The sequence below is a fragment of the Hetaerina americana genome, unplaced genomic scaffold, assembly GCF_022747635.1.
Source record: "Hetaerina americana unplaced genomic scaffold, ioHetAmer1.1.p SCAF_81, whole genome shotgun sequence".
Taxonomy (NCBI): domain Eukaryota; kingdom Metazoa; phylum Arthropoda; class Insecta; order Odonata; family Calopterygidae; genus Hetaerina; species Hetaerina americana.
This window is the reverse complement of record NW_027287439.1, coordinates 407,501-429,879: the sequence shown is the minus strand read 5'-3', so window position 1 is coordinate 429,879 and position 22,379 is coordinate 407,501. Positions and strand designations below refer to the sequence as shown.

The following is a 22,379-nucleotide window of genomic DNA, read 5'->3' as shown; positions in this document are numbered from 1 at the left end:
CCGGAACTTGTGAGGCAAAAAATACTTCTCCAACTAGTTCAGTTCACTTAAATGAAATGCAATACCATACTCTCCAATCTATCACGTACTGAGGAGCGTTATCTGGCTGGATTTGCTGTTACCATTGTGGGCGGCAAGGATAAATTAATTTCATCAAGAAAAAACCCATTAAAACAATTAGTAAATGTCTTAAATACAAAGATAATCATATAAAAATTGAAGTTTATTGACATGATAAAAATATTAAGACTACTATATTTACAAAATTTTATTTTAAATGTGATAAATGCATAAGGGTGATTGTTGGCAATTTTAGTCAAATTTTTTAAAAGTGTCATCAGTCAACATTAAATATGAAAGAAAAATATTTGCGACAGTACAGCGATCACAGTTTAGGCCAACGTTCCGTTGATTCCGGAACAATTGTGTAAAAATACATGCCAGTACAACATTAATTTTGTAATATTTAAGATGATTAGTTGCAACTGAAGTCTTTAAAATTTCCCCGCTCATTATTTTTAAGAAATTATTTTAAAATTTTATGAATAAATATGTAACACACTAAGAACAACCCAAGGATAAAAACTTTTCTCACTAGACAGATTAAGTAATCACATTAGCCAATGAGTTTCCAGGTATTTTTCATTAACAGGATGATTTTCTCCAATAAAATTACTTAAAATGTGATAAAAACATGCACATTCATCAAAGGTCTCTTGAAATCGGAGCCTCAGTGGACTACACTGGAGTCAATATAGGCTCTCCTTGCTAAAATCCAGGCAGAGATAAAACATTTCCTGTTGGAAATTGTGAGGAGGAGAATATGTAAAAGGGAGGAACCAAGAAAAACACAAGCAATATATTAAACTTGCAAACTGACACAAAAGAAGTCACAATTATAGTCATTGAACACTTTCTCAAATCATATCTTCCTTATGGAAAATAAGAAACAGATTAATGGATCAATAACACTACTGGGGGAAACCGATAACGCCAAATTTTACTCATATACACTTAACGACATAACATTCAATAAATTAATTAAGACTTTTTAAACATAAATGCCGACAGTTTACTTGAAGCATTTCCTATCTTTTTCGCCTTCTTTGCTTCGGATTCCTTGATTATGTCTCCGCATGACTTCCTCTTTTTCTCTGCTTGTGTTGAAGGAATCACAGACTCAGAACTTTCATCATCTGCAACCTGTGAAACCGATTTCAACATTGTTCATATTTAAGTTAAATTTCATAACAGTAACACGTGCATCAAAAGGAAACATGCAGCTTAAATGATTACAAAACATATGTTATGCTAAGCTGCAACGCAATACGCACCTCTGAATTCTCCTCCATTGGCACTGACTCGGATTCTTCTTGTGCAACAGAATCATTCATTTCTCCTTCTATAACAGACCCACCGATGGAATCTTCTTCAAGTCCCTTATCCTCTTTCAGGGGCTCTGCACTCTTAGAGACACCATTCGTCGTCACTTTGTTTGCATCTGGGTTTACCACTCCATTGGCTACTTCTTCCTTGTTGATTTTCTGTTGTTCCTTGAACCTTTTCATGGCAACTTTGGTTAGTTCTGATACACTTAAGTCCGGGAACTCTTCCAAAAGTGCATCCTTCTCTTTATTAAACCACTGAATGTAAGTCATTCCTTTCTTGGCACGTTGACCGAGCTTCTCTTGTTTTTCCGTGACTGGCTTCTCAACTTTGCCACCCGAGAGTTTTGTTTGCTTAACCTGGTGAAGCAAAATCAAAATTTCTATTTCAGCAAACAAGCATATTTGACGGCATATAAGATGCACACTCATTTAAGTGGAAATAAAAAGAGAGTTCTAACCGTCTCCGTTGAAATCACAAAGACTCCACCATCTTACGTTTTTGTAATTAAAAAAAAACAAATAATTCCACTTAGTGAGAAGAGGACATGCTTTTTTGTTGAGATCAGTTGTGATAAAATACAATGAGTTCGTCGCCCCTCTTTCAACATCACAGAAGCAAACAACACAATATTCACGTGACATAATAGCACAGCTATGACATTCTTAAATTGAATAAGAAATATTACATATAAGTAAATATAATGGAGTCAAAATAGGCAGTAGTAGCCATCTGGGGTAAAAATTAACATCCAGCATTGAATGTTAACCCATGAAGTCAAAACCTTCAAATATTTATTTTAAATGATAATTTTGGAAAAAGAGTGTATCTTAAATTCCATCAAATATGGTACACCATTAAAGTTCTACTTCAGTAAAGTGAAATAAAATCATCATATATTTGCACATTATACTGTCCACGTAAATTCACAGACAGTTGCTGCAGCTATCAAATTCTGATATAAAAGTTTGATCGATATTACACAAACTTAAAACCTATGGTTTGGCATCACCACATCATCCAAAATATCTTATGTATATAGCTCACTTTACAACATAGTTGGGTTCCTAAGAAATATGTATATCATTTTAAACTGTTGTTGTCACATGGGAGTCCAAAAGACCCCCAGACCATGTTCACGACTTCATAACTGAGAACCTCCACCTCAAAATCAAACTTCACTGCCATCTGTACTTGATAGTGAACACTACTCAAGTTTTGTACCATTTAAACGCCTTAACATTGCATCAGTTGGCCTGTGCACATTGACATGTGTCCTATCAAAATATCTGTAGTATATATTCCTCATCTATAGTTGTTTTGTGAGATGATTACTGCAAAGAGAATAATTGGAATTTTTTATTCAAACATTTATATGAAATGAAGATAAAAAAAGATGCCTTGTCCTTCATGCCTGCACTCGATATGCAACAAACACCACACATACGAAAAGTGAAGAGTCAGGCGTGATATTGTGGAATCGAGACAAAATGAAAACTTCGTTGCAATTTTCCACAGTTAAAACTTTATTGCCGACCATGGTTTCGATACACTGTATCATCTTCAGGTCGCCTGTATCATCTTCAGGTCACCTGAAGATGATACAGTGTATCGAAACCATGGTCGGCAATAAAGTTTTAACTGTGGAAAATTGCAACGAAGTTTTCATTATTTAACACCACACATACTTGTGCGTTGAATACAATGCTTTTGAATGATAATCAGGCTCTATTTATGATTTATAAATTTTTTATAATGTTTGCCAGACTATTTGCCACAAAAATTTAATGTTTTGAATGGACAAAATTATTTATTCATCTGATTTGCCTCTCTAATAATCCCAACTATTGTTTTACAATTTTGCTTGATTGAAAATTCAGGAATTTCTACCTTCAGAATAAATATCCTTTTTTCATCATCAGCGAGCACAAAATTTTTTGCAGCCTAAATGTTACATAACGATTTAGTACAGAAAAGATCTTGAAACTTTCAGAAATACCATGCACAAAACACCAAAGGTGAACCGACGGTTTTCTCTCACCACTTTGTCAACTCGTTGAACAAGGCTGTCTGTATCAGCAGACTTTGTGTCCTTGACCCCGGTCATCATGCACATCAATTCGGCCATCTTCAAATTTTCACATTTAAACCATTTAAACACAAGACCTTCACTAATTAAGTTTTTTCCATAAAATCAGCTTCCAAACTAATGAGGAGCTTCAAGACAACGTCAAAACTCATTTAAATGGCTCATTGACGTCAAAATTTTAAGATGAGGGTAATGTAAAACTTGTCCGCAGGTCAACAAATGCCTCAATCGTCAAGGTGATCATGTTGAAAAGTAACCATCAGTGTACATAACTTTTAATTTTGATTTTTTTTAATATTCACTTGTTTTTATTTATGGCCCATTGGAGGCTGAAAATACACTGCCTCCGTATTTTAATTTAAAATGTCATCTTTTTCATACAACTGTTTATCGTGGACTCATGCTAGTTTAGCAAAATATTGACGTAAACTGAAGAGTATTTGCTCTGCTCTCATGGGATGAGAGAGCACAGCCATGGAACATAGAATGGTGTCACTAACTAACGATTTAAAGGTAGCGCTCACATGTAACTTCTCCCATGTCTTTCTGCTATACTTGTATATCTAGTAATAAGCACTGAATAGAAATTGTACTGATTTGTGCAACTCTATGCACATATAAACCACAGTTCACTCAAAGCCAAACCACGTAAATACATTCACAGACTACCATTAACATTGGGTTTTAATCAAGTGCTTATAATATTCCCACCAGTTCATTTAACCAACGGGTTTCATTAATGCCAAGCTATGATCATGTTATAAAATTGCTATGGTGGACAATTAGAATATACTTGTGATGTGCTGTTACATAATTTTTGATTAGTAACCTGGTTTAACTTTATAGTTTACAAAATGAGGCATGCCATTAAATAAGTACACACTGAGGTGATGACACTAGCCATCATTATGAATTGGCATCAGATGAATTATGACGTCACTTCCACTCAAACTGTCAAGGGTGATACTAATACAAAGGAAGAAAAGAAAGAAACCAACCTTAGGTTGCTGAACTAATACATCAGAAGAGCTATTTTGTCTGGACATTTTCATGTTTAGAATAGGGGGAGAGCTGAAACGTGACAGTCCCTTCTCCTTCCCATCGGATAACGTGGGGGTTTTCTTAAAAGGGTTTTGTTCCGGCTTTATTGATGGCTTGATAACTATGTTGGACAGTTTGGAGGATCTTTGCTTCGCTGATAGAAGAATATTTTCACTCTCCCCTGAAAACAGAGAAATTATTAATTAAACAAATATGTACACAACAATGAATTCACAGGAGTTTTAGGCTATGCATTTGCATCAATCAAATACACTTTGATTTTCAATGTAATAAGGTAGTTACAGTGGTATATTCGTATAAATGTCAATCATAAAAAAATAGCTGTAATTAAATTTATATTAAAATAACAAAAGAGGACAATTACTCATTCAGTACAATGAACCTTAGTTTAACGGATCAAAAGGGAGAGAGGATGTCTTTCTAAATTACAAAAACCTTCTTCTCCATTCAAAATTCATACTTGGCCATGAGTTATTAGAATTATTGAGAGCTTTTCAGTACCGCTAGTAAGATACAATCATTGATTAAAAAATCAAATTATGGATCATGATAAAAGGCAGTTTTTTTAAATTTTGCTTGAAAATATTTAATCACAATGATTAACCCATAGGTTGGTTTGATAGGTGAGGGTAGATGCACCTAATTCTAAGCTAAATGACGTGTCAAACTCAAGCACTAAGAGAGTATGGGGGGTCCAGTTCCTTTCCCTGTGCCACCTATGATTTCCCTCGAATATCTGGTGCCCAAAAAATCACACAGGTTGAGTGAAGCCAAGGGTGCCCAGATGCACCACCCAGAATCAAAAAACAGGCTCTTCATTCAGTAGCCCAGTGCCAAGTACCCACCAAACTGCCACATCTACTTGAAGGACTCAATATAATAAAGAAAATGTAACGTACAAAATGAATACTTTGACAATTACAGATAAAGTTTTCTTGTTTACAGAATGAGATTTCAATAACCAATCACTTACACTGGACAGTTTCATGTGAATATCCAATCCATTGTACTCGATCCAATTTTTCAAAAGAAGTCAGTGATGCAAGTGTATAAATGTGATGAAATTATTATTTTAAAGAGGCGACGCGACAGTCAACAAAAGTCCATATGACATTGAAGGGCTTTATAAAATTATTACTCATTAAATATATTTCTATTTTTCAAAGATTAAGAAAGTCTGAAATAAGATCCACATTTCATATTTCTAACTGGTATTATACTGCATGAAAACTAAATTTACTGGGCAAATATGCTTCACATTTAGCAAGATAATTAGTGAAATCATACTTAATGAATGGCACGAGTCAAAATTGCTCCAGTTTTAATTTAATGAAAAAGCATTCCACACATTTTCTGCAATAAACAAATAACGACTTTATTTTTACAGAAGCTGCTTAGAATTTTCCACTGGATACAGTCGAGCTTATAACCAACATGAATGTCCAAAACCACATGATTTAATTCAATTTACATTACATATAAACCATTTAAAATAGAACTATAAATTCCCTTGATAACACCAAGGCTGGGCTTCTGTACATATGTCTCTTTTACAGATTTCATGGCATGTTTCCTGGCACATCCTGCCTCATGCCTTGACAGTACTATGAAAAGATATTATTAAAGTGGCTACAGATGCTCTTGCATCCCAAGAAGATATGTGTTAGCCATAAACCATGGCCCACTTATTTTCCATAGTGTACAATATTTGGCAATTGTGTCCATGGTCCAAGGATAACTGAAGGTGTTTCACTTGGCACTTTTATGCACATTCCTTATATAAAATTCGTAACATTGTGATAACCAAATTGTTAAATACCTGAACTTGCTGGAGCATTTGAAAATTCCACTGGAGTTCCTGGGTAATCATTCGCACCATCATCGGTATTGAACAACAATGGAGAATTTAAACCTCTATATCCATTCCTGCAAATAAAACATCACAAAAATAAATACGAATACATATAAAGGAAAAACACAGGAATGGTGGGGAAGTTGGAATCCAGCATATCACAAGCATAAAAAGGTTTATTTGACCAGGACTTGAACCGTGGATCTTTCGAATTGCTGGGCAAATGCTCTATACCACTTGAACTATTAAGGAAACGTGAATCACACTGACATCTGCCTTGATGCAACCAACTGCCCCGAGTCTTTGGCCAGGAGATGGAGTTCAGGAGCTATTATACGAGATATATCGACAACTTCATGCAGTCTTAATATTAGATCGGACATCACTTGTTCACAGATGTGGAAATAACAAAACAAACAAACAGCATAGACAACAATATCGTTACAGTAGGAGGAGAAAGTAAATAATTGATGTCAAAGTGCAGAATTACCTTTCTTCAGTCTCTTGAAACATTAATTTGGTCTGCATTTCCTCTTCTTCAATCTTCTGAGTCGCAACTGAATTTATTCTGTCCGCTAAGTGCTGTTTACCTAACTTTGATGCATATTTCTCAGCTAGCATTACAACTTGACTGGAAGGCATCATTTTACAGAGCTCCACAGCTCTGAAATCCAAATCACCTCGGCAAGCCAACTGATTAAAGATACAACTGATTAGTGACATAGACTTGTAAAGTGCATGCAACAATAATGCCTTCAGCTCTTGCACTGACATGCAAAGTTTATGAATAGAAAAAGCAGCAATAAGGCTAGCCTATCCCAGTTAAAATTTCTTTGATAATAGTTAGGAAAAACTTAGAGAAATGACTTCAGGGAAGTTGAGGAATACTTTTCATATTAGGAAAATAAATATCATTTAAGGTTTTCAATTTCCTAGGGCATAGGTTCCTATAAGGATAAGCTTAGCAGAGTAAGACTTTGATAGATTGGAATGAGATGTTCTACAGCAGGAGTTACACCTACCATAAAAAAAAATTTCATGCATGACACATTTTTTTAACACATAGATTTCACAACGAGGAGAAATGAAATTAAACCAATAGCAAAATTTTATTGGGTTAAGTCAAAAGTCCCATCCACTGAAACTAAACTTCTATTGGTTAAAATGCAACAATTTCCAAGTGTGAAAATCATTCACCTTGACAGGATTTTACACTTTGAAATTGTTTTATTTTAATGGATACATATGAGCAGATGACTCCGTTGAAATCCAAGCTTCCCCTGGAGTTTCTTATAATCTAATCTATTGGTTAGCTTGGGCAATAATTTTGAACATGAACAAAAATAACAGACATTTAACTTAGATAACAATTATTTACATTAACAGAATCTGTTACCGCCATATATTTAGATTGCTAAAATTTTAACTCACTTCAGTACCTTAGAGAGGTAACAAACTGCGCAAACGGTTTGGTTACCTCACTAACACTACATCATTAATGTAAAATATTTAAATCAGTTGAGACCTAAGTACTGGAGGATTGGACGCTCTAATACGGAAAACATACTATAAAAGAGCATCCTAACAAGACTACACTGTAAAAATTCTAATGAGTAATGATACCATAAGAGGCATGGGTAGACACCACAGAAGGCATTAATTAGTCAAGACCATGAATTAATGGTTATTCAGCTAACAGAATCATTCACATAAAAATACAAATTCGCAATCACATTAAAAGCAACATTGAAACATACCGCAAAAAGTTTCATCACAGTCTCCTTCAATGTTCTCTCTAAATCGTCTTTCTCAAACATGTAACTCTCGTCCTGCTTACTCATCATTTCAATGTTTCTGCTGAAAAGTTGTGCACGCCAGAACTTCTCCTCATGCTGACTCTTTTCACTCTGCGCTTCACACAATGGCATCTGAAATCAAAGGATGTCATCAAGACATTAATTACCAAACAATTTAGGGACACAAGAGAATGAATTACGTCACCAGAAATGTCTGAAAGTTATCATAGCCATAGGACATTTTATGACACTCCTGTGGAAGTCAACACAATGTTTGAATACACGGAAGTTTGCTTCAGACTAATTCAAAGACATTGGTGGAAATTTCATATCACCAACTTCGGCAAAGTCACCAATTCGCATACAAAAATAATAGTTTGACTCTAATGAACATAATGACACCAAGGCTAACCCTTGAATGAAATAAATTGTACCATTTTCAATTGAATCATTAAAATGTAGGGTAGTACTTATTTTTGCCTTGGATTGGTTCAAATAATGTTTCACCATCCCCTATATTACCTTTACCCTCATCTCATTTTTCCTCCTCAACTATTTACTTCTATCTTTGACCTCCTCCCCCTTAATTAATATCACGTAAAAAACACATTTTTAGTTTTGGTATGTTTACCATGCCCAAATGAATTTTTCTGTCATCCAGCAGGACTGTCAACAAAGAGCACAATAAAGAATACCAAACACCACACATACATTGCGCATTGAGCTAGTAATATGACATGAAATGAATTGTCTGCACAATAAGTTACGAGCATTGAAAAATATATGATCACACCTTTTGGAACATCCTTCGCAGATGGTCAATTTTGAGTTGAAATTGAGCATTGGTTTATTACCCAAGTTCAAGTCCTCTATCTCACTAACCCATTTGAGTTACAAGATGATTCTTTTTTATTCAAAAGTAATTTCGAAGGACTTGCAAATTCAGTGTTTTTCATGTTTTTTTAAAATGTGTCCCACATGGATTTTTCTACAGTTCACATAAACTAAGTTTTTCCTAACAACTTAACTTAAAGAGGAATTTTTCCTGGGCGAAGGATTTGCAACAATAGTCATTCCTTTTTTTTACTTTTTTACCCTAAAACACCCAAGTGTTACAGACTAAATTGACAAAAACCAAATATTGACTTACTCGAGCATTATTGGCATATTTTATGCCTAATTTGACTAAAATTACACTTCTTACATGCTACTTTGAATAGTAAAAAAGGTACTTCACCAAGTATAAAATAATAAACACTAAAGTCCACTCTTTATGTCTTGAGTGATTCCTTTTTGGCATCTGAACTAAGTACAACAAAACTGCTGCAGCAAGTAGAAAAATTGTCTAATAGTGACATTTTTTTCAATGGCTGCTGAGGGTATAATTGCTTGCAACGTAAGGATAAAATTTTCCACTCAACATACATAAACTTTTTTGAACTGTGAGAGCAAGGCACTATTCAAACACTAAATTCGATCATATTCCAAGATGAAGTTGGGAGGGGAGAGTCGAATAACATTTCTTAATTGACATGTGATGACCCAAATGAGTTTGCAAGTTTACTTGGTTCCACAGACATTTTCAGATATGAAAGGACTGCATGAAATAGCTAAGCACATTCACAATAAAGTATTTTTCCTCTCATAATATCTGGGGTGAGATGTCACAAGGTATTTTATTAAATCTCCTATAACCTATATTTATGGGCATCCTGAACATGAATGTCACATTGCACATGACAAAGCCATTTGCATTTAGAAGCAACTGTTTCCATCATGACATTAGTCCTTGAATTGCAACCCAATGTGTACAGTTCAGCACATTTTTCATTACAGAATACTCTTGAAATTTAATCCCACAACAAAAGGAGTCAACTCTCACGTTGACCATCAAGGAATCATGACAGATAGTCCAGATATTTTGAGTTCTGACAACTTCATTTTGCTCGAAACATTTAAGTATACTTTGGCAAGGTCTTGCAACATGGTCAGATTTGGCACAGAAATTTTGAGGGGGGGGTGGGGGACAAAATTCAAAAACTAAGTATGAACCCCACCAAGAGCACAAATACAAACTGTAATGGCTCAAAAATATTTTTTCTCCTCATCCTTTCCATTATTACAGTGGGTTGGCAACACTCAAGAATCAGAGTAAAATGTTAATATTAATACAAACACAACCAATGCAACCTTCACTTTGTACAGAGAGTTCATTGTACCACCACTGACCTGCATAGGAATTTCGACAACAGATGGGCGAGGTGTGGTTTGAGGGTAGTGGGAACCTTTGCACAGCACACAGCGAATATTTTGATATTTCTCGCTTAAGCCAAGGATGAAGTAATGATCATACTTGTTTTTCAGCTGAAAAAAACAAAGAAACAGGTTAATTAAAATATGACTTATGTACTCAACTATACAATCACAAACCTAAATAATTGCTATTTTAGGCCTAAATGGAGCAGCATACTAGAAACTGCATTACGGGGAAACTAGTTTCATTTTTTTCCACCATTTTTTATAATTTTTCCAAAGGCCAGTCAAACATCAGATTTAAACAACATTAATCATCTTAACATAAAAAAATACTTTAAATTTAACAACTGTAATCATTGCAACTAGATTAATTGAAGAAATTATCCACCAGTAATTAGTGGGATCCTTCATTTATTTCACTATTGATTAATGTCAAACAATTTTCACAATAATCACTCAGATTCCCACAGGAATACTATGAAATGATAGAGTATACTTTGTAACTTCCACACAACTTCCACACATACATCGGACAGACAGGCAGATCCTTCCTCACACGCGCGGGGGATCACAAACGCAGCCACCGCACGGGGAATTTAAAACAATCGCACTTTGCGAAACATTTGTGGGAGGAGGACCACTCCAGCGACTTCAACCCGGAAATACTACACGTCGTGGAAAAAGGGAAGAAGAATGGACAAATGGGAAGAACTGGAGATAAGAAGACACATGAAGAGTGGACATTTAGTCAACGAAATTTTATTTGAAAATCACTCCCCAATTTTGGAAATCTCCTTCAGGAAATAACATGTGCCAAAAAACCCCTGTATCATGCCTCTTTTACCCTCCTCCAACCTCCTCATTTAGCTCACCCCAAAAACTTCCTTTCTCTTTCACCTCCCCCATGCCACCTTCCCCCCCCCCCCCCCCCCGCCAACGGACCTTTACCTGCCAGCCACGCGGCTTAACCCCCCCCCCTAACCCCTCTCCCTCCCATTAGCCATTCACCCCACCCACCCTCCCCCAACATTCCTTTCCGAAGAGTGCATATATATATATACAACCCTGTGCCCGAAAAATGTTTGTACCTGATGATGACGCCGTTGAAACCGGTAGTACGAATAAAAATTGTGTGGAAGTTACAAAGTATATTCATTTAAACGAACATGAACCTCCACAAAGTTGAGCCCAAGACCATAGAATTCGAAATGATAGAGCATTAATAGTGTTTCCACTGTAAAATTTGATATTATTAAACATAATTGACAAAAAATAGCCATTGTTTCAAAATTGGTACAGCATTTTGATTAATCATCAATGCATCTTAATAGTTATAGAATCGTATGCATGTTTCCTTTAAATGAGTGCATTGGCTTACTGCACTTATGGCGTTAAGAATTTTCACAGCATGTTCTTATGACTTTGCATGCTTTTTTGCTTCATTATGACTTGATTTTCACTAATAGCCCGAAAACTCTGACCATGACAAATTGACTCACACAAATATTTAACCAAGGATTTAGAGTGGTGGCTAAATGTGGAATATATTGTTAAGAAAGCTTTCAAAACTCTTCTTTGGGTGATGAGAAACCTCACAGGGAGCATTAGAGCAACTAAGGAAAATGCGTATAAGACCCTGGTAAGACCAGTTTCAGAGTACTCATCATGTGTATGGGACCTGCACAAAGGAGGACATGTTACAAAACTAGAAAAGGTATAAAGAAAGGCTGTCCGATATGTACTGGGGAGCATAGGAGGATGGAGAGTGTCTGACATGATAAAAAGGCTGGGCTGGGAACCTCTACAAAGTAGAAGAAAAATAAGCAGACTTCGTTGAATGTTCCGCATTCTGAAGTGGGAGAAAGCTTGGGCAGATCTTAGGAAAGAGGCGGGGAACCAAAATTTTAAAGGGAGAAATGACCATAAATTCAAGGTAACATGCCGGGCCCGAAGAACGAATAAAAAAATTTTCTTTTATAAATAAAACAATTGTTGATTGGAATGCCTTACTTGCAAAACTATTCGAGCCCTTTCCTAACAGAGTGCATACTTTTAAGAAAAGATGTCAGGGATTTATGTAAAAATTTGATTGATGTGTGGTGTACAATTTTATGTAACAGCTTAATTTTTTATTTTTGCATTTTTTTTCTCGCTGATTGATTGATGTTAATGAGATGGGGATTTTCTTGCTTTGTGAAAGAGATTTGTGTTTTGAAGGTCCCTTTAAATGTACTTTTGTTTAATGACTGATTTTACATATTATCTTTTGTGATTACTTGGGACTTGTGTGCCACCTCACACTGTCTATCTGCACATGTAAATTTTAATAATAATAATATTTCAAAGGAATGGCCCTGACGATGCTGATAATAACCATCGTGCCGTCGAAACGTTAACTAGATATTAGAGTGTCCTTTTTCTGTATTTCTATGTTAAATGAATGAATCAAATAGACTTTTCCTAGTTTTTCCAATCATTCTTCACTTTGAAATGAAGCCCTGGCTAATTCAAAGGTGTCTCTTAAGATAGAAACTTTCAATTCCATTACTGTACTCTTCATTCATGAATATGATTAAACTAACACAAAATTAAAATTCCATGTATGCCTTCAATAATGGAAGCCACATTCAGTGAACACAACAGCAATCATACACCCATTACCGTATTGATATGAGAAATTTCAGTAGTTCAACATCCTTACATTTGCATTGGTTTTACACACTGGAACCCAAGAGGCAGCATTGTGGTAGCCAGTCCTTTTGTCTGATCTTGGAACAAAGAGTAACCGAACCACACCTAAAGAATCTTGAGAAGCAACTGAGCCTTCATCGGTGAAGCCAATCCAAGTGAGGGTTGACTTCTGCGACAAAGGCAATGGGTGGGGTGGGTGGGACAATAAACCAGCTCCACCTATGCTTCTACTGCCCACTGTTACGATTTGGTAGTAAAGGTGCTGATCTCCATCAATCCCTGGGAAAAGATGAGTACAGTGGTCAAATTAGTTAGCCAAACATTTCTTCTAGGGAATAAATCCTAAGAAAAATCATTTGAAGATCCCTGCTGAGACATCTTCCTGTATCAAAATGATAAAAATTGTAATTTTCTACAGCGATTTATGAAGCACAATGCATTTCAGTTGCGATGCATCATTGTCAGGTGCAAAATACTACATAATCCAGGTACATATATGCCTCATTATGATGTGCTGATATTGAAATAGATTGGGCACAATATATTGATGTGGAATGTCACCAATTTGTTATTTACGCATTAGTCTACTCTTAAAAAAAGGCACCAAGGGTTCCACAATTTAACGTTCCATCCGACAGACGGCTTACTCAAAGAGCTCTCCACAAAACACCTCAAGTAGGGATCGGGATACTACTGAAAAATATCTACTGCCTCTGGAATTCAAACCCCGTCCCTCTGGGTGGGAAGCCAGCTCTTTAACTATCGCACTATCCCGATCGCCCCCTGAATCTTTCCCCTTTGTGTTTGGCATTAGACAGTTACATTTTCCCAAGTGATAATATGAGATAACGTACCAATACCACCATGGAAGACAATAACCAGTTGATTTTCGTGGCCAGCAAGGCAGACCACTTGTCCAGGAATTGAGATCACCTCACGCTGACAGCCTCCAGTCGTGAAAAAACGAAGAGAATAGGAATCAGTAGCGACGGCTGCCCATCCAGACCCAGCACCAACGGCCAGCACTTCCTCACCCTCAGGTAGGTCCACATTCCACTCTTTGCTCCCATCCCAAGAATTCATCATCACGCATACAAGCTTACTGAAATAAACAATTCACATGCGCATGGTGAATTGAATCTTAAATGGACAACCAATTTTGATTTTTAAAAAAAGCAATGCATTCAAAACATCATTGATACAATAGGAGTCGTGTTGCGAAAGAGTTCTCAATAATTATGAAAATCAAAGCTCAATATAATTCCAAATTGAAATAGTAGAGGAAATTCTCTTTTAAAATTATGATTAAGTCAGCAAAAGGAAAGAGTAATTGGATAAACTTTAAGATGGGATAGATTTTCATATCAGAATACTGGAAGAAGAGGATGCTTTTGATGATGACAAGAAAGGAGACTTCCTTAGGCCTGAATTTGATGCTGCAGTCAAGGATTTAAGGGTAAATGAAGCATGGATTGATAAAATATACCATTCAAACTAATAAATAACTCAGGCAATGCAATAATCCAAAAGTCACTTTGACCAATAAAACCATTAACTTTGATTCATGAGATCCTGGCCTATGTGAATGAATTTTACACTCCGAAACTGTTGCATTGTAATGCAAATTAGCAGAAAACTCTGCTTAAGTTACTGTCGTAGCATTTCTCGCAGTTTATTTGAAGTAAATCAGGATAAGTTTGATGCAGATGTGCATTCTAATACATATGTGGTCTGTATTTGAGAGGGTAAATAAAAGTGGACTTTGAGGAGGCATGTAATATGGCATACACCGAAAAATGAAATGGCAAACAAATATCAAAACATTCAAATGATTATAGTTTACAGCCCATGCATCAAAGGTCATGACGGAGTACTTTAAGGGTATGAATGAGGATCAGTTTGGCTTTGGAAGATGTAGTGGAACGGGAGAAACCATTCGGACTCATCATTCAGCATATAAGACAGAAAGCCCAAGAAGCTTTTACATCTATTGCAGATGTAGAAAAAGCCTTTGATTATAACTTGAGTACAATGCTATGCACATGCATTTTAAAAATAACTGAAATGACCTTCAACAGCAGGAGATTAGTCCACATACTACAACTTGTATGCAGAGAGCAGGTGGCAGTGATTTGATGTGGTGAAAGAAGAGGAAAAACTAAAACAAAACAAGGAATTAAGTAGGGTTACTAATTGCAGCCCCTGATCTTGAAGGATAAGACATTTGACAAGATCAAGAAAAAGACAAACGACAGTGCATATATGAACACACTAAGAAAAGATTTATTCACTGCAATTCGTGGACAACTTTGCCATTGTTATATGAAGCAGTCCATGCACACGAGAAATATTTTAGGAGGAAAAAGGTGGCATCGTAGTATGAGATATTAGGAGAAGAATTGAATTAGCAAAAGAGGCATTAGCAAGAGAAGGAGAACTGATGATGGATACCCTTGAGCAAAGATGATAAAAAAATATTTGTTAAATACTTTAATACGCATCGTAGTGCTTAATGAATGAGAGATCTGGTATTTGAGACAAAAACATGAGTGTAAATTGGGGTTTTATGAGATGCGGGTCTGACTGAAAATGGAGTTGTAGTTGTGTTTAGGGGAGGCGACCGAGAGCCGAGGTCATTTGGGCCATTGGGGATGGATGGGAAAGGATGAAGGGTGATGAGAAACCCAGTGTTGGCATTAGCCTACTCTTAATGAAAGGCGCCAAGGGGTCCGCAACTTAACATCCCATTCGACAGATGGCGCACTTGCTCAAAGTGCCCTCCACAAAGCACCTTAAGTAGAGATCGGGATACCAATGGAAAATATCTGCTGCTTCTGGGATTCGAACCTGGGCCCTCTGGGTGGGGAAGCCAGTATGTTAGCCACCGCACCATTCTGATCCCCCACAGCAAGGAAGAAAATAAGCTGGATGAAGAGGAAGACAAACACCAAGGTTTTAAATATGTTGTGTGACAAGAGATAAGGTTTCTGGGTAGGAATCTGAAAAAGGCAGAGAAGTATGAGCGGAGGAAATACTGAAAGATAGTGGTAAGCTGAAGGCCTTGATAAAAGGGAGAATAATGGCTATTGAGAATGGAAGAGAAAGTAATAGAATAAGGTTTTTAGACAGCATGAAGAAGGCAGGCAGAAGTTACAAAGAAATGAAGACAGAATTGAATTTCTCATGCTACTTATAAATTAAGGGTCATCAGGGTCAATACAAGGCTGATAATGTAGAAACTTTCTAATGAAATAACTTCCCTTACTTAAGGTTTAATGCAATTGACACCCCTAGGGAACTCTTTTAAATAATACACATTCAATCATGGTATAAATGTATGAAAATGTCATCTGGAAGCCAAAATATTGATCATGATAGTTAAGGTGTTACAACAAGGAAATTCCACAGAAATATGTAGCATTGAAGTATGCTAAAAATTAAGTCAAAGAGTATATTATTCAAAAGAGAAGTATTAGTGACTTAACATAGTCTCTGTGGTCAATTACTCATCTAATACATGGTCAATTATTCAGCTAATGTTTAAAGATCTTTGATGATTTACAAAAAACAGCCTCTCACTTACCTGATTTTAGGCAGCATTTCAGGAGTAATATTCAAGGTACTTTAGAACTTTATGGTATTATCACTATAGAATACAAAATGCCTATGTCAACTGCTAGATATAATTGCAGGCTTTACAACAACTGGTTATTCAGTAATAGAAACCTAAAGAAGTTACCATGAACTTAACTATGTCATGAAATTAGCAATGCTAAGCTGCATAGCACATTTCATTAAGTTTATCTTCATGCAAAAGTTTTCCTTCATTATTCAAAGTAAATTACTTAGTATATAGTCAGATACTAAACAAATTATGAATAGTAATGGTTTGACATCAGTAGAACACTCAAATATAAAGCTGAAATTAGTTTAAAAGTAACCATATTGAATTTCCAACTCAAGGTAGAGCAAACATCTGCTGTTTCTCAAATTTGAAGTCTAAATATGTATGTATATGCATTAAACAGTTCATCTACCATGCAATTTACCTAGGACTTTCATCATCCACCTCACAAGCTAGCAAGAGAGCTTCTTTGGTGAGAGCGGCCATTGTGTGCTTCAGGTAATTAGGTATGTGGAGGGGATGATGTATCGATGAATCATGGAACTCCACATCAATTGAATTTTCTTCTTCTGTATTGTAACAACGAACCATTCCAACAGAGTTCCAGACCTGTAATATAAAAAAATTATGTTGCCGAGGTGAAATTATTTATTTTTATTAAAATATCCAAAGACAGGCATTCAATGAACATCTCGCCCTCTGTAAAAGCACCAGAGGATCCATGAAATGCCTTCATGGTCTAAAATTTGATTATGACAAAATCCTGTAATTCAACTTCCAGGGGAAGAGAGGGGGAACAACCAATTGTATAATATAGTCCTATCATAATATGCAATGGCTATTGTAATGTCACAATAGGCACTGACGAGTTCAGGGTCACTATTGCAGGAAAGTCTGATGAAGGGAGAGGGAGTTAAATGATAAAAAGCTGTATTATAACTATGCGCGTATGAAATTGCATAGAATATTAACATGAAATGAATGCTATGGATTGCAAAAAGTGGGAGAGTAAAACATTGGCTTGGTTGAGCACATTAAGAAGGTGTTTAAAGTTCTTCCAGCACTAGAATGGAGAAAAATATTCCTGACATTTTGTACTAAAGAATAGTAGATTTTGGGTGAACCAGAGAAATGGAGAATAAAGGAGAGAAGTATCTTCAAAGTTTTAAAAAAAGGTCATGGAAGAAAAGATATAAAGTGAAGTGAAGCCACAGAGTGACAAATGAAGAAGCATTACGAAGAATTGTAAAAGATACTTGCGTGTTAAAACATTACAAAAAAAGAAAAAGATCATTTTTGACTCACATTAAGAAGGCACTGTTCACAAAGATGAATCACTGAAGGCAAGGAAAATGGAAAAATAGAAAGAAGAAGGGAGATTATGTTGTCAAAAATAATGTGAAGGAGGCATTATGAACACATGAAAAAGGAAACTAAGGGCAGAAATAATATCAGAAATGCAAAAATTTCACTCTGACTGAAAATCATTAAGTTAATATGGTTTCCTAATCGAAGACTGATGAGGAAATGTAAACTTTGGATCCAACAACATAGCGAAGTGAAAATGTTAAATGAACAACTGAATATCTCCTTAAAGAGTTGCTCACTTTTCGATGAAATTTATAATCAAAATTCTAACCCATGAAACACTGCAAAATAAATACATGTTGTCTCACATTAAATATTGTCATTTATATATTACTGATGAAATAGTTTTATGATATAATATGTATTTTAATGGAAAATCAGGAACATATGGCAAAATTAAATTACGTTTAGATGCACTACCATGATAATAAAAATTTACTCACACGTCATCAAAAATTTAACAAAATCCATAATTCTAAAATACATAATGTGAATATAAAACTATACACACAAACTTTTAGTGATACATAACATTGAAATTTCAATATAAAATGAATTAATTAATAATATTCTGGTTTATTAAATTATACAATCCATCACTGCCTCATGGCTGCTTATGGAGGTAAGCTTTCCAGAGCATTGAATTGAATCAATCGTTCGTACTGTGAGTAGGTGGACTCATGTTGGTTGAAAAACACTTAGCAATTCTACACACTCATTTATTGTAATATTTGACCAGTTCCGACATGTTCACATCCTAATCTCTCATCTCTGAATCAGGAGACATTTCTGAATTTATATATTGTTGCTGTAAACCAATCCTTGGACAAATAAAATTATTAAAATTATAATCAAAAGTATCATTTCCTGTAATTTCAATAATGACATGGAAATGTTGAAATGGGTCTAGTGTTGCAATAAATAAGTGTAGAAAATTAACAAGTATTTGCCAATCAACATTGATTTGTCCATTGCTTCCATCCATAGATTGATTCATGAAGCAAACAATTTAACAGAGACGACAACATTTTATTAAAAACACAATGCTATATTGAACTGAAGAAACTGAAATTAGTCCACCTCTTTAGTATTTTTTCTATTATGCTCAGTGGACATTATATTATTCCAATGATAACTTACATATTTCATTTCTCATAGGAATGTGAAAATTATGCACAAAGAAATTTTATTATTATTTCAATGTGCACATTAGATGAGAAGAATAAAATTGTGAACTGCATAGACATACTGCTGGGAATTAAAAATAAAACACACTCAACATACTTAACCCTGCATACAATACATAATTAGGAGACACCCACTAAGGCACAAATTTACTCAAAGGTACAGAGATGATGAAATATTACTCACCATAAACCGCTGTTGTAAATGCACTGGTGTTGATGAGGGTTGGAATGGTTTCTGTAATTTTGTGAAGTTTGGCATACCACTAACAAGATCCATTTTCTTGCCAAAATCATCTTCCTCATCTATATATTTATGAAATGGTACGAAAAATACACAGCACATGAATGGTAATAACAGAAATACTTATCCTAACCAGGAAATGGTGCAAGGAGTTTTGAAAGCTCTTAATCAAAGCATCCTCGAGTCTTAATTACCTGCTACACTAGTAGTTTCTGGTTCCTTACTTGTAGTGCTGACCCCAAATCCAACTTCCGCCTTTATTTTCTCCAATGAAATTACATTTTCATCATCTTCATCATCATCCTCATCCATTATGTTTGACAACGAATCCAAATTATCATACACATTATCATTTTCTTTGATTCCCTGATAACAAAAAAACAAACATAAAACTTCCAAAAAGAGACGGAATAAAGTGTCCGTACATAAAATTCCACACGGAATTATAAATGAGTAAGACTACACACAACTTTTATAAAAATAGGACTGAAATGATAGCGGCACTTAATTTTATCAGCCGTGACAGAAGAAAATAAATCCACCAACTGATTAAAATTCGGTGATATGCAGCGATAAGAGGAAAAACTACTCACATTGGCCACGGGAATATCAAAATCATTGGCCTTGGAGTTATCCTGAGTCTGTGGGATACATCCCTCAAAAAGTCCAAGTTGCCCTTGACTATCACAAAAAGCGATTTCTCCATTTCCAGATGGATTCCAAGCCATAGCTGTCATTGGCAACCTATGAAAAATAAAATATAATTAGCCCCCACATTTACTACCTACCCTACAGAGTGGTAGTCCTTTCATGGTACAGTACCCTGATCCATGGGATTCCTTCACGACAGACTTTGTACTGTTGATATCCCAAACGATTAGTTCACCTCCCACAGAAGATGCAGCAAGAAATCCTCCACAAGGAGAAAACGCAGCAATGGATATGGGCTGTTTATAGAGAGAAAAGGATAAAAATTTACGTCAGTTTCAATAACGGAGGCTTCAATATCATATTTCATCCTTTTCTTTCCCATGATTTCATGGCCTGAATGTTTCTCAAGCATGCATCATATTTGCTGAGTAACATTTACAGGCCAATTACAAATAAATACCATTTCTTGAACTGGCATTCTTGGTTCTAATATACTGCATGGTATTTCTGAATGAATACCCTTATTCAGAGAAATGCTTTCCACTTTTAATTTTCTAAAAATCAATTTCATATTCAAAGGAATGTATTTTTTTGACCAATCCAATTTAAAACCTAAACGACGATTTTCAGAAAAAGATCCTCTATCTAGTTATTTTCAAAAGGTCTGGACTGACTGAATCCATGGTCTTTCCGTGAAGAAAAACAGGAATAAATGTTGCGAAACAAGTTATCAGATTTTGCATAATAGTTGCAGTCATGAGGAGGCTAATGACTGCTTAGGTCATGTATAGCATTGGAATAAGGTGAGATTTTGTGAAGGGTAGGATTTGTGGAGCAGAGACCAAGTGAAGAGAAACCCAATTTAAGCAATATCGTACTCTTTCTGGCAGGTGCCTTCACAGTCAATGCCACATGCCCTACAATAGAACCCTGAGGACAGATACATAGATAATATATTGTTCTACAGTATACTCTTTTAGGACAATCGCATGAACACAAAAACATCAGACCTATACAAATCAGCAACGTAATATTTTTTAAACATAAAATATGCCTTTAAACCAATTATAATTTTCTTTCAATGGGGAAGGTAGAACATTGCCAGGTAAATATTATTTATTAAATGGCAAATAATGCACTCTTCCCTCATATACATGCTTGGTGATTTGACACTCATCCATTCTCTCAGTATGACCAACCAGCACATCACACTTCTTTCATTGCTATTAAAACACACAAAATTTCACAAAAGACTCCTCACCCTATCACTCCAGTTTTCCAACACACTTTAATCAATAGATTAAAAGTTTAGACTAGTTCTGGCATACCCAAGTTTCACTTTCATACAATAATTCAGAGATTAATATACTTTTATTCATCACCACTTTTGCTGCCCTGGACATTATTTTAAGTTAAGCTTTTAATCTATTAAATATTAGCAACTTTAAGGAACGTTCTGCCAATATATACCAAATAAGTTTAGGAAGGAAGGACTTTCTTAAATAAATAAGGTATACAGAGTGAGAAAACCAGGGAAGAGACAAGTATTCCTCAATTGAAAATACCTGTTTTATGTATTCATCTGATAGAGTTATCATTGTATTCCAAGTAACTCTCTCAGCCAAGATAACTTGATAGTGCAATCTTTCGCCCGAGCCTGCCCCTTTGCCTGAAGGTATGGCTAAATAACTTCCTGTTTCAGGAGTCCAAGCCGCTCTTCCGAGTGCTTTAGCCGCTGAAAAGTTATTGGTGGGCTCGATCATATTATTCCATGTTTTTATATCTTTCCCATCTAACAATGACCATATCTTGACACTGCCATCACAACTGGAGGAAGCCTATAAATACAATGATAACATGAAGGTAAACGCTCTTCCTTCCACGAAGGAAATTATACCAATTAAAGTCAACCATTAAAATTCAACTTACTAAATACTTTTCTTTAGGGTCTATTGCAAGGCCAAGGATGGAAGCTTTATGGCCTGATAAAACTTTATCCTTAAGACTCTCCTTGTCTGTTACATGAATTGTCATGTCACTAAAAAGGAAAAAGTGATCACTTTGTAGCACAACATTAAAACAAAATATAAAAAGGTTAACGTAATGGTATTCACACATGAAATGCTAAAATTAACGAATGTCTAAATAGTCACTGTTACCAAGATCCAGACACAA

At 35.5% G+C, this 22,379-nt stretch overlaps 1 protein-coding gene across 1 annotated transcript in view; it reads right to left on the bottom strand.

The window, feature by feature from the left end:
• Positions 1-264: 264 nt before the first annotated feature.
• The window catches only part of Ctf4 (Chromosome transmission fidelity 4), a 22,611-nt gene continuing 496 nt past the window's right edge, over positions 265-22,379 (bottom strand). Inside the window, exons 3-19 of the mRNA XM_071597181.1 lie at positions 22,364-22,379; positions 22,134-22,242; positions 21,770-22,042; positions 20,376-20,500; positions 20,147-20,297; positions 19,748-19,919; positions 19,497-19,615; positions 17,182-17,366; positions 13,987-14,234; positions 13,143-13,411; positions 10,415-10,549; positions 8,147-8,317; positions 6,880-7,082; positions 6,357-6,463; positions 4,474-4,697; positions 1,335-1,745; positions 265-1,203 (exon numbers count right to left, since the gene is read on the bottom strand). The exon at positions 22,364-22,379 is cut by the window's right edge and continues 136 nt beyond it. Of these exons, the coding sequence (XP_071453282.1) occupies positions 1,042-1,203; positions 1,335-1,745; positions 4,474-4,697; positions 6,357-6,463; positions 6,880-7,082; positions 8,147-8,317; positions 10,415-10,549; positions 13,143-13,411; positions 13,987-14,234; positions 17,182-17,366; positions 19,497-19,615; positions 19,748-19,919; positions 20,147-20,297; positions 20,376-20,500; positions 21,770-22,042; positions 22,134-22,242; positions 22,364-22,379 (3,080 nt within the window). The 3' untranslated portion in view covers positions 265-1,041. The remainder of the gene's footprint in view (positions 1,204-1,334; positions 1,746-4,473; positions 4,698-6,356; positions 6,464-6,879; positions 7,083-8,146; positions 8,318-10,414; positions 10,550-13,142; positions 13,412-13,986; positions 14,235-17,181; positions 17,367-19,496; positions 19,616-19,747; positions 19,920-20,146; positions 20,298-20,375; positions 20,501-21,769; positions 22,043-22,133; positions 22,243-22,363) is intronic.